The 13,615-nt window shown below is 45.3% G+C and overlaps 1 protein-coding gene across 9 annotated transcripts in view; it reads right to left on the bottom strand.

Moving 5' to 3' along the window:
* RBFOX2 (RNA binding fox-1 homolog 2) overlaps positions 1 to 13,615 on the bottom strand; it is a 170,971-nt gene that overhangs the window by 101,895 nt on the left and 55,461 nt on the right. Inside the window, exon 1 of one of the 9 annotated variants that reach the window (XM_064420361.1) lies at positions 11,832 to 11,959. The exons of the other annotated variants lie outside the window; for them this stretch is intronic. Within the exon in view, the coding sequence (XP_064276431.1) occupies positions 11,832 to 11,846 (15 nt within the window). The 5' untranslated portion in view covers positions 11,847 to 11,959. Of the gene's footprint in view, positions 1 to 11,831; positions 11,960 to 13,615 lie in introns of those variants that run through there. 9 annotated transcript variants of the gene reach the window in all.

Raw genomic sequence — 13,615 nt, 5'->3', positions numbered from 1 at the left:
TCTTCACCAAAGACCTGGCTTATGTTCTCTGCACAACTCTCCAGTTACTCTGCTGTGGGACTACTCTCACTTTGTGGTTAACAGGACTACTAAGGCAAAAATTAACTGCAACCCCTCTGCATTATCTGCTGGGATATCAGCAGCACTCAACCTTCAGCCTCTGCAGCTTTACAGGTCTCTTAGCATGAATTTAAAAGAACCACTTATCTCAGGCTAGAGATTCATGCATAGGCCACAGTTAAAGTAGGGCAATACTTAAGCTGCATTCTCAAGCTCACATTGTAATGAAGCAAAAGCAGCAGCTTCAAGCTCTGAAGGGGCACAGCAGGCACACTCCTGCAACTGCTCTGAACTAGACAGCTTCTGAGAAACTTGTGCGAATCTTAAAAATCTAATACAGCTCGACAGTGTGCAACCTGTTTTAGCAGGCAGATCCAGCTGCAGCATCATCTTTCACATACATTACCAGGTTCTCAGTACAGTGCTGAGAATGAGATCCTATTCTGCAGCACAGGAATGTAGTAGATGTGCAAACACTGTAGGAAACAAATTTCAGAATGGCATATTGCCAACGCCTCTGGGCAAATAGAAGAAAAACCATCACTGCCACCCAAATGCCCCAAGATTGTCAGCAACAGAACAGGAAAATGTGTAACTGCCATCAAGACAAAAACAAAGAAAATGACAATCACTTTTTTAAAGGAAAAACACCCATGTTTTCTTCACAATCTCTTCCTGGCTTACCCTCTTTGTAATTATGGGACAGAGGTAATAACAGCCACTGAAAGTCCAGCTGTCACATTTTGGTAATTCAGTGAATGCCCACACAGATCTAATTACCCCAGCCAGTCTACATGCCTGAGACCTCATGTGGCCATGGCCATTCCTTAGCCTTTCCGTGACAGAAGTTTGGAGAGTGGAAGCAACAGCAGTGCTAGGATGATCAGATGTTTTTTAGAGTGACCAAGGTTAAAGTATATGGACAAGAAGAAGGGAAACAGCTGCTCTAGACCTAGAGACAACAGAATGCTTTAAAACCTAGAAAAATAATTAAACTAACTAATGAGCCATAGTTAGCAAAGGAACCACAGGTCAAGGCAGATAAAATTCCTCAGCGTAGGTAGAGGTGAAGAAGGGGAGAAACCCTCCCATGTTGGGACAGAGAGGAATCAAGTTTGCAGCTCCACAACAGAGCTGTGGCAAGGAGAGGAAAAAAGGATGTATCAAGACAAGAAGTGATTTATTCTTAAGTTTCAGGGCTGGAATAAGTAGCAGATGATGAACAAAAGGGAACATCTGTGGTGGATCCAGACAGGAGACAGAAGTGGGATGGCAATGCCACAGGGTTTGTTTTGTTATTGCTTTTGTTTGTTTTAAAAGGAAGTTAATAGAAAAACACCAGCAGCTTAAAATGCTCCAAGCATACAGCCTGCCACTCCTCCTAGGTTATAACAAAAATTCCTGTCTTGTAATGAGAAGGGCTTCTTGGGATCCAGCAGCCCTGCGACTCTTCACCCCCAGCTGGGGGGCCGAGGGGGTTCCCGTATCAGCGGCTCAGCAGCACGGAGCTCCCCACGCTGGCACCGGCCGCCTGCCCAATTCAGACCTGTAATCTCCCTCGACTTTGATTTAATGCAGCAATTACTGGTAATGTGGTTTGAAGGAGATAAATGCCCAGTACAGGGCTGGCTGGCACTGACGCTCATTTTGCTCATGATGCAAGAACAGTTTTAATTAAAATCCCCTTTATGATAAAGGAGCTGCTTGACTGGATGTTTCTGTGCAGCCCTGATACGGAGCCTTCTCCAAAGCGGATTAGAAATCAAAGTTTCCCTCTTCTCGCTACTGGCAACACACAAAAATAGGGAACACTGTCACCATGTCACCCCTCTACAATTTCCTTAACCCTAGAAGTGCTGGGAAAATGCCCACGTTTCCTTAAAAGCAATTGTTACTTTCTTGTCATGGCTCTGAGTGTTTTTCAAAAACTAAGCACAAGGGCTGCTTCAACTGGAAGAAACACATCCATAGAGCTCATCCTCTGTGATCCAAACCTGGTTTCCCCTCTATATGGCTTAAAAGGAAATCACCTTGGCTACTTCTATACCAGACCCACACCCTACAGCCTGCATTCTGGCAAGGAGAGATATCAGCCCCATAGTACTCTGGCAAGGTGGTGGAAAATCAGAATTTGGCTGAAAGGCTGGAAAAGTAGAAGCTTCTGCTGGGTAAGGCAGAGCAGCACGGACAGGGGAGAGAAAAGGAGCAACACTGCAAGATAAAGGCATAAAATTTGGCAGAGCAGTCAAGATCCCAGCACAGACATGTTCCAGAAATGATCTGTCAGCTCTTGATCGAGTTACAGCAAATGTAGGTGCAATTTTGGGTTGGTTTTCTTCTTTACACTATAGGAAATAACAGAGATGAATACATTAACCACTGCTAGTTTCTATTGCAAGTGCCAGGAGCAGATTGTCACAGTGAGAAATTGGCCTTGTGCATTACACAGAAAAGGCAGCACTGGGTTTGGAGGCCTGCAGACAGTGCAATGTGAAGATAAAGAGCCTCAAGTCTGAATGCACATTATTCCTCTCCTCAAGCCACCCGAACACATATAAACATAAAAAGGTTGATTTAAGCAGCTGAATTTCTCTGTGACCTTCAGAAGGGTTCTGTGGGCCATGGGACTACCCAGGCCCTGACACAGGTTCCAGTCTTCTCAGAGCATGTGCCCCATCATCTGAGCAGTGCTCCATATTCCCTAACATTGTCTTCTCCTCCAATGATGGGATTCTGCTCCAAAAACCCTTTTTCTTTAACATAAGAAAGCAATTTCAAAGTGGCTGTCATGTTCCATGATACTCTGCTTCAGACAGCACAGTATCAAACAACAGATGAAAAAAAAGAAAACTCCTGACAGAAGCAGGAGGGATTCAACACAACAGCATAACCAGCTGACTTCACAGGAGACAAGCAGCAGACACCACACCACCAAATACACTGCTGTGAATGATGAAACCAGCCTTCAGGAGAACCTTGCTCCTCAACAGGATGAGCAAAGGGTAAAAACACCAGGTCAGAGACAGCAACGCGAAGATTTACTGTGGTTTTGCTGGTACACAAGGGAAAAAAAATGAAACCAAAAAAGGCCTGGTATAATTAACAAGATTAAAGGGGGATTTAGGATCAGGACAGAAAAGCAATGGGCCAGATTGATCCTTACAGGATTAAAGCTGGAATCCTACTAAGAGTCCAGTGGTTGAGAGATCAACGCAGTGTAATGGGATTAAATCAACATCAGCTTTTGTTTTTACACAACTAAACCTCCAACGCCTGTATTTTTACTGCTTCAGATAAGCAGCAGAAAAGTTGACTGATACCCACAAACAACCAGGGCATAGGCAGTCAAGCACTTTCCCTTTGGCTCTCTCAGGCAGAAGAGCAATAAGCAATGCCACTTTCAGAAATAAAGAACAAAAAAAAATTTGGTTTATTACAAATTGTCCAAAAAGCCAAGAAAGCTGAGGATTTACCAAAGTCTGTGTTCTGGCCAGCCCCACACTAACTGGTATCAAGTGTGATGGGATCACCCCAGGCCTGATGGATGGGGAAGGCAGGAGGACAGTCCCAGCTGCAATCAGACATGCTGCCAACGGGCAATTGGATTTTGATATTGTCTCTTGCCGGCGAGGAACAAAGGACGCAGTATACTCTGCAGAACATATCAGCAAACACATTTAAGACAAATTGTCGCATGTCCCCATTGCACAACAATATCCAAGAATTACAAAAGTGAGAAAAGCCTCTTTCAGCATGTATCATTTGCATTGCAGCTGGTGCAACACATGCAGGCCAGCTGCACTTCTGTTCCCCTGCCCCGAAATTTCCAAAGCTTGTCGGTAATTTGAGTTGGTAGCAAGGGGGAGGGGAAGAGGGAAACAGGACAAGGCCAGATATTCTTTCTAGATATGTAAGCTATTTTTAAAGTTTTTAATTCTTGTAGGAGAGAAAGCCACGCATGTTTAAATGAGAGGGTATCCATCACCACCACATTTGGTTGAAAAGGGAAGGGGTGTTTATTGCACACCTGTTTGCAACAGCTTAACAGCTGCATTGAAGACGACATTCCTCATGCAAGGAAAAAGCATTAAAGGATCTCATATTTCTACAGCACTTCTCAGTCCAAAAGGTGTTTAAGAACAGCAGTTACACACACACTGTACACACTCCACCCAAATTTCTTCTGCAGAAGAAAATTTTCCCCAACACTAAAATATAAAAATGCCAAAACCACCCATTTCTTAAAAGATGTCACAATCAGTTCCCTCACCTACTCTGACTGGTCTTCTCCTTTTCAGCTGCTTGGTCCAAAAAAAGTAATGGCCATTCATTGCTCCTCCTTACTCAAGCAGCAGCCAAAATCCCAGTGTAATAAATTAGGAGGAGGGGGAGGGAAAATAGCTGGAATGACTGCTGGATCCAACAGGCCTCAGAGTAAATCTGCTCTGCAGTGCTGCTGAGATGGTCCCCAGGGAGATGTGCACCCCACTTATGCTGCACCTTCCTGAGAGATGTTTTATCTCTACTCACAAGGGTTCTCCATCCAAAAGGTATGTAATGGATGCAAGGAGACATCACCATCATGACTGAGAGTGGAATGAAAAAGAAGACCATTACAACAAAAATGAAAAGTGAAAAAATAGGAACAGGCAGTTCACACTGCACATTTTCTATCTTCTAGCCACGTATACATATTTGAATTCCAGAATTTTTCTCCATTTAAACTTTATTTCAACACTAGATGATTTATAAATTATAAAAAAAAATGTACAGAGGAGTGTTCTACTATCATTCTATGCCAGCTCCTTAAATATCATGAATAATAATCCCTAAGAATATCTTAAAAAATTGTCATCTGGTCAAAATATTTTCACTTCATTATTGTCTTATGTCCAAGATTCAATCAGAGCATTGTGTGGGGGACAGCATCTTTCATTTGAGGCAGGAGAAAAACTAACTGCCTTCGCCCTGGATTCAGCTTCAGACCCAAGAACCATCTGGTAAAAAATCAGCCAGCGCATTGTGCAGGCAGTATATTAGTCATGAGACACAGGACTCTGAGAACAATGAAACCTAAATTTAAGGGACAGACGAAGGAAACTTAATTACTTGTTTAAGCTTCTTCACAGCTTTGAGGAATCTTTAACATTTTTAGCAAAAGAATTTAGCACTGGAGGGCACAAAGCACATCCTCAATGGATTTCTTAATTTTCTGCAAGCCTGTTTTCACTTCCAGTGTGGAACTATCCACACTGCTCCACCAGCAGAGCTTGCCTCTCCAGTGCACGGCTGCAGGGTGAATCACATTGCCTTGGGTATGGGGTACCAGCCACAGCTGTGGTACTGCAGATACAGACTGCAGTTCCTTCTCCAAACTGATAACTCCATACAGAGAATGTTTCTTCTGACCCCTCTACATCACTCAAGCTCCTGCTGTACCTAGTAGCTCTTGCTGAACTATGAAGAGATCTTTTCCAGCTAATTGCACAAGCTGTCCAACCATACTTTTGGTTAAGCATGCACACATACACAGTTGCTACCCTAGTGACTGCTTAGAGCTGTGGCAAAAAAGCCACCCCAATTCAGGTCCACTCAGAGACCTTTCCTACAACACTGTCATTACCTTGGGGGTTAGGACAGCTCTGATAGATTGGAAAGCTGGGTGCAGAGAAACCTAATGAGGTTCAGCAAGGGCAAGTGCAGGGTCTTGCATGTGGGGAGGAACAACCCCAAGTGCCAATACAGGGCCTACTAGAGACCAGTTCTGCAGGGGAAGACCTGGGACTCTTGGTAGATGACAACCTGACCATGAATCAGCAGTGTGCCCTCGCGGCCAGGAGGGCCAGTGGTATCCTGAGGTGCATCAGAAAAACTGTGGCCAGCATGTCAAGGGAGCTGACCCTCCCCCTCCTACCTGGCCCTAGTGAGGCCACACCTGGAGTGCAGTACCCGGTTCTGGGCTCCACATTTCAAGAAAGACAAGGAGATATCACAGAGGGTTCAGTAGACACCACAAAGATGATGCGGAGTCTGGACCATCTCGTATGAGGAGAGACTTCAGGAGCTGTGCCTGTTTAGTCTGGAGAAGGGACAACTGAGAAAGGATCTCCTTAACAAATGTAAATATCTCAAACATGGGTGCCAGGAGGTTGTTCCCAGACTCTTTCCGGTGGTGCCCAGTGACAGGATGAGGAGCAATGGCCATAAACTAAAACACAAAAAGTTCCACCTCAGGATGAACAAGAACTTCTTTACACTGAGAGTGGCAGAACATTAGAACAGGCTGCCCAGGGTGGTTATGGAGTCTTCCTCTCTGGAGACATTCAAAATCATCTGGACATGTTCCTATGTCACCTACTTTAAGTGATTCTGCATTACCAGACAGATTGGACTAGATGATCTCCAGAGGTCCTTTCCAAGCCTAAGAATTCTGTGATTCTGTGAAAACAGTAAAGTTCCGTCACTAATGGAATTAAGATTAGCAAATAAGCACCATGGGAAGTGCAGGAAACACAGATGTTCAGCCTCCAGTTGCTATTATCTGCTTTCTTCCTCAAACTTTCAGCTGGTAATCACAAAGGCTGAGGTGTATTCTCTCCTTACTCTCTTCCTTCCAAGATAAACAGGCTGTTTTGTGAAAAACTAACTTAAACAGGACCTAGCCCCTGTCAGTCTTCCAAGACTTGGACAGGCTTACAGCAAACAGAGTCCCCTGTGTTCACCACTGTTTGGACAGGTGGGAATACAGCAGTCAGGCAGAAGAGCCACTGGAGAAATACACCAACTAAGCAAGGCTACATCCCCCTACTTTTTTTGTGCATACTCATCAGAGAAGGGAATTCCTGAACATGATGGCAATGTGCTGTACACCTGATTTACACAAAACTGGATAAAATCACTGTAGCCTACAGAATAGCACATCCTGATCCTGAATCTCTGTCTTCTGAAACCAATACTTTAATTTGAAATGGCTTCTCTTTTTGAACTGCACTGGGCTTTCTTGTCTCAGTAGTGACCTTGGCATCTTCCACGATTACAGGCTTGCAGGAATACAGAATTGGAAAAGATCACCTGGATTATCAACTCTAGTCCTCTAATAACACAGGCAGTCACATTATATAATCTCTTTCATACACTCTTCTTTCTCTGTTTCCTAAATCTCCAAAGCCTGTATAAACCCCTAGATGCAAATAGATGCAAGTTGCTTTGTCACACAAAGCCCCAGAGGAACGCAATGCAGACATCCCCAACCCAGCTGTGCACAGAGCAGCTCGAGTGTGGAAGCAGTATAACCATGTTCATGAGGTGCTGCACCAAAGCTAATAAACCTTATCGAGCAGCAGAACTCATTATCTCAGCTGCAGTGCTGGACAAACATAACTATATTACTTCTGGATTCAAGCTGCTACGTATGCATGCCACAGCATGGCACCATGGGGACTTGCAGGCTGGGGAATAGCTTACAGGCTACTAGCTCGAGGATTTTCGCATGAGCTCCATTTTATGATTTTCCAGGGCTTTTCTGCTCCAGAGCAAGACTCCAAAAATCAGTGTTTGTATTAACACAAAACATCTTTTAACGCACTCACAGTAGTTCACCCAGACCTGACCTCTAACATTCATTCAGGGAAACCTTTCTACATCCTCACAGCCTCAGTCTCCCAGAAGCAACTCCATGTCCCCCTCTCTCAGCAGCACCCACACCACGCGCACACCTTTCACACGCAGCACCTGCGCTCTCCCTCCTGTCAGAGCTTTGGGTGATGGCTGACGTTCATTAGCCATGCCTACCAAACAGGTTCCAGCCAAAGACCTAGAGGCACAGCTAGACTTCCCCAGCAAGAGCTGCCTCAGGCTCCGTACCAGAAGAAAGCAGAGAGGCAGTCTTCCCTGGACAGGCACTTGTTTTACTGCTATCAAACATATGCCATTATGTCCATACTTTTCAATGGCAGTAGCTACCTCTCATGAAAAAAGACCAAACAAATAATAGAAAGACCTGGCGTGAGGAAGAGCTCGTTGCTAAGACCCAAGTTTGGCAGCAGAGTTGGGTTTCCAATCCCTTGGTGGTAAAGCTGATGAGCTCGGAGCCTAGGGGGAAAAATTATTCCAGTGAATGCAAAGAGAGACTTTTAAGTGACAAAAAGGCAAGTAAAAGACAGGTCAGGAAGAAAACCAACAAAAAAATTCAAAATGAGCTTGGCAAGCTTACTAGCACTATTCTTGCTGTATGGTAATTAGTGGGTCTAGGTAGGATCTTCACTTTCACAGGGCTCCAGAGAAAGAAATCATTTTTCACTGCAATAGGCAGCCAGCCCTCTGACAAACACTCAGCATGTACACTGTACACGGCTGCGAGAAATGAGGAAATTATCCATACCCACTATAAACAGAGCAATGAATCCAGTGCTTTCCTACCAGAAGCCTAGCAACAGCATGGACCTCCTTTACCTTGGTCTCTCCTGCCTTTGATAGTTTCAGCTGTCTTTGAGCACAGGAGAAGGATGATTGATAAATTGCTTCATAGGACTGCTGCCCCTTCCTTTCAACCTTTCTTGTAACAACAGACCTCCAACAAGGCAACATTCATACATGCAACTCTCAGAACACATCATGCTCTTTAGAAAATACTTGGAATGAAATGACTCTAGATTATATCTCATGACTCACAGTACACAAAGATTCATCTGCTCATAAATGAAAAAAACTCAGTCTTTCTTATCCAGTAAAGGGTTTAATGCTTTTCCCACCTTCAAACCACTCTGCTCTTGGCTGTCACCAGCACAACACCTGCCCCCATGTTGTCACTCCTGATCACCCTCAGCACAAAGACCCTCTTGCCTTCACAGCCCAAATTACCCATGTCCCATTTAGAGAACTGATGATTAGGAGCTCTCTTCAGCAATTCAAGAGCCCAGACAGCTGCACACAAATGGGGATGAGTGTGAGAAGAGACAAAACTAGACTTAGATGGTCCCCCACAAACAAAACACTTGCCTGCAAAAACAGAACTCCTATATGCACCTCCTATACATAAAGCAAATACCCACTTTGAGTTGCAACACTGACAATACACTCCAACGGTCTGCATCATCAGAGAGACTATCACACCATCTCTGTCTCAGAAAGACTTTATACAACTGCATCCTACACAACGAAAGTGTTAAGATAAATAGTCTCTCTTGATATTTAATGGCACAGATAGTCTGCTGCCTTCACTTCGCTCACAATGCCAAGCATTAGGTCATCACAACAGATATTTTAAGTTTCCTACTCTCCAGCTCTCCACAGCCCACAATCTCCTGCAGTCTACAAGGCTCTCAAATATTTAAGAGTATCCTGCAACAAGTTTCACCCGAGGGAATACAGTTCAGCAAGCAGGAATGTCAGACTGAACCAAGGCTACACCACCATTTAATTCCAGAGACAGCATTATAATCAGGGACTGATGTTGCAGGTAGCCTGTATGTCTGGGTTCAGTATCCACACCACACCACAGCTGCATAGGAAGCTCCTATGCTCCTTTTTATTTTACTGATTGTCAAACTTGACAGCACTGAATATTGCACAATCTCTTCAAAGAAGATAATTCTGTAACATGTACCCCTGGGGGCTGGGGGGCTGGGGGAGAAACATTATGGTTGCTGTGGGAATCTTAATTCTGGATTTCAGGACTTGCATATTTAAAATCTCAAATTTAACATTGCATTAATGTAGCTTCATGCATTGAATTAAGGAATGACTCAGTACAAATCTCCATGCATCTACTGAAGTCCTGACATTCCAAGGACAAGAGGCACAGAATAGAAAAAAAGATAGCACAGGCAACAAAAAGAGAATAAGAGGCAGAGGGGAACCTGTGAGCAGGGAAGCAAGAAACTGGCACAGCCGAGGCACAACAAACCCCATACCAAACCAGATCTGTCAGTTGAGGCTCCTTGTTCTTACTGCTAAAGGTTATGCAGCTTGCCAGGATAAAAAGAGCTTAAAGCAGAAACATAAATGGGCACAGAGGAAAAGGTCCCTGAAAGGTCCAAGGAGGAGATTCCCCAGAAGTAATAGTGTAACCTGTACTGAGAAGGGAAAGATCATATCTAGATAGCAAAAATTCACTAATTTTTTTAATTATCATGGCAGAGTGCCCAGATGATGACTTTAAAACCCCTTCAGCTATTCAAGCATTTAATACTTATTTTCTCCACTTCTCTGAAGTTTAACTGCAATGCAAACACAGCAGTAGTGCTGCTTGAAGTTCAGGGTGCAGGCAGAAGCAGCAGCCAATGGGGTTCATCCACTGGCAAGCATCCCAAAAACTCAACCCTCTTTTAAGAATCTAGGTCAGTGCTTCATGTTTTGGGCCAAAGCTGGTCTTTAGGCAGGCTAACACCTATATTTTGTACTAGAGTGCTCACACACACCTCAGCACAGGTGGTGAGACAGCAGGGCAGCTCTCCTCTGCTCCCACACTCATCCTCCCCATTTCAGCAGAGTAAGGAACATCTCCATTGTTCATTCCTTATCTAAAATCAGCAGCAGCATTGGCTGAATTACTTCTCCTCTCACCCCACCCACCAAACCAAGCACAAATCTTAGCTGAGCCATGGGTCCTGCCCAGTCTTTCTCCCTAAAAAGCAGGGGTCCCACACACCAGGCTGTGGCAAGGGGCTGAGTTCAGAAGGTGGACGTGCCTGCCAGCAGGGCCTGCTGGATGAAACCAGGCAAGTGTGCATACCCCTGTGAAGAATCAGGTTACCCTGCAACAAAGATAGTGTGTGTATGTGCAAAGGAGGGAAGTCAAATCCTTCTGCCTGGGTTCCAAGGCTTGCTTTGTTGCTAAAATAAACCAGTGTTTGTTCCTGGGAGTGATGGGGAGCTGGACTCAAAGCAGCCAGAGGCAGAGAGAACCCTCTCGTTCTGAGTTACAAACAAGGGTTTTAAAAAAAAAAAAAAAAATCAAACCAAAAACTTGGAACCCAACTATTCTTTACCTCACATATCTGGGTAAGGAAACCCAAGGGCAAACTACTGATTTCAAGGGTGCCCGGGAACAGACAAAACTATACGTTGATGACTGAGCAGTCTAAAAGCTGACTGCTCCAGTGGAAATTCCAGTCCTTGCTCAAAGGCTGAAAATATATATGCCTTTGTATAAGCTATTACTTTGCTTGCTGGATATAACACTTTACACATGTTTTTTCCTGACATTTTCCATACTCCACCAGAAACTTGAGTAACTGTGCCACTTCTGGAAAAACAAGCTTGCATCCAGCTTTTCTCAAAAGAGCTTCTCCCCCCATCCTCTAAGTCCCAAACTGCAAAACTATCTAACCCCTTCCTGCTCCTCTCCTAGCCTTCAGAGACTTACAGATCCCTTTCAGCAGCACTCCTTCACTACCTGGGATGTCTCTCAGTAACACCAAAAATCCCATAAAGCAGAGGCACATGGGAATAGCTTTATGCATTAAAAAAATTATATATACACACACAGGTCTCTCAGTTGGCAGACAGTGAGCAGCATTATACCAAAAATTTTGTCTCCAAGGCACCTGCCCAAAACTGTTCTCTCCAGAGGCACTTATAACCACAGGAAAAGCCTGCTTGATACCCAGTTATAGTACTTGCTCAAAATATTACTTTTTAAAAGGGAAAACTAGCCCACAGTGAGTAGAGGCTGCACAGAGCTATGCCCAAGAGTGAAGGCCGCTCTCCTTCAGCTTTCCATTCCTTATATGTGCAAAGTGTGCAAGCCCTCACACACGTTTCCTACTCACCCAGAGGTACATCATGTTAGCCTGGGTCCTTCAAACCCAGCAGTGAGATGATCCGGCAACACAAGAGGCACTTCAGTAAGACTGTCGAGACCGAGGTTGGTAGAGGGTGTTTTTGGTTTTTTTTTCTTAAAGAAAAAAAAATCCGAACGGCTCAGTTTGAGGCTTAGAAAGCGTCTCGCCTCCTCCACCCCCCTCCTCCAGCTCTGGCTGCTCTGCGCTCTTCTCTCGCACTTAATCTCTCCCTGGGAGTTCCCAGCCCCGTGTGTCTGTACTGGCGTGCACAGCACACACTCTGCATTCGCCTCCAGGGAATTTCTCTCTGTCATTCTGCTTCTAAAAACACAATCTCGGCCTCACAAGATTCTTGCAATAGGCAGGGATGGGTGGGGTTAGTAATAAATGCAGCCCAGCTCCCAGTGCTGGAGAGCGCTTACTTTAGAAAAGGGAATGAAGCCGCGAATGAAGCAGAGAAAAACCTTGTCCTCCAAGGTCACTGGGGGTGAGGACCCATTCCCCCCCATCCACTAATTGCTCCTCCAGGAATCATCCGTAGATGCAGGAGCCACAGAGGGTGCCATAGGCAGGTTCTGCACATCTTCGTCTACCCCTCAGTCAACACCCCAAATTCGGTCACAATTCAGTAGCTGTATTTAATCATTAACCACTGACAGGCATCAAGGAGCGTAACTACAGGGATCCTGGAGCTAAGGAGAAAATCCATGTGTGCCAGCCCTGGAGCTCCCTCAGGAAGAACAACCACTGTCGGCGTGAGCTGGGGAAAAGAAGCAACACAGATAAAGGGGTTAATTTGCTTTCGCAGGTGGCTCCACATGAGTATTTTACAGACTTGCATACTGCTAGAGGGAAGGCAGCAGCTGGCTCCGGTTCCTCAGAGTGTATCGGGTTCCCACTTGCCTGGAGGCAGCTTCCCCCCAAGTCTGACTGGGGCAAGTGTCCTCACAGCCTTGCGCTCCCAGCCTGCTCCAATTTCAGGACTGCAAAGCTCTGCCGGTGGGGCGGCAGCCCCAGGAAAGGCGCGCTGAGCGAAAGACACTCGTCCCAGTTCCCTTGACAAGCACCAGCAAGCCCTTCCCAGCACGAACAAATCCTCGTCCCATCCCCCGTGCACGATGCCACAGGATGAGTGTCACCTCGCATCTCATTAATCAGTTAAATCGCTCTTCCAAACTAGGAAAACGGGTTTCTCGCCCCCTTCCCTTCCCGCCTCAAAATGAAGAATTGACTTCCCTTGCCAGGCTCCAAATGCTAAGTTAAATATGGCCTCATCTCAAATGGGAAGAGGGGGAAAAAAAATAGTGTTTTTATTGAGGTACTGGTCTCCTTGGAAATGAGTTTTGAAGAATTATTTTTATCTCAGCTAAAGATATAGAAATGGTGCTATTCCACATATCACCTCCGCTTCCGCTACTTACAGATTACTTAAATGCAATCCAGGGGGCTTGGAGCAAAGCACACGTCGGGCTCCAAACAAGGCCCTGTCGACATGGGGTGACAAATGGATGGGCTTCCTGTCACAGCCAGCCCAGACACCTGCACTCCCCAGGCTCCCCTCGCCTTCAGCAAGCCACAGACACACCCCAGGGCAGGCTTGTCCCAGGAACAGAGCGGAGCATGTGGTATGCCAATGGGCTTGAAGGAAATAAATGCAAGACTGTCACTGCAGGCCCACATAGAAACCTGGAGAAAAGGCTTATTCCCATTACCAGGATACAGCAGCCATAGGGATCTACTGGTTACAGACAAGCAAGATGACACTAGACTTT

The sequence above is a fragment of the Passer domesticus genome, chromosome 5 (assembly GCF_036417665.1).
Source record: "Passer domesticus isolate bPasDom1 chromosome 5, bPasDom1.hap1, whole genome shotgun sequence".
Lineage (NCBI taxonomy): Eukaryota > Metazoa > Chordata > Aves > Passeriformes > Passeridae > Passer > Passer domesticus.
Note: the sequence above shows the minus strand (reverse complement) of the source record. Positions and strands in the feature narration are given on the sequence as shown.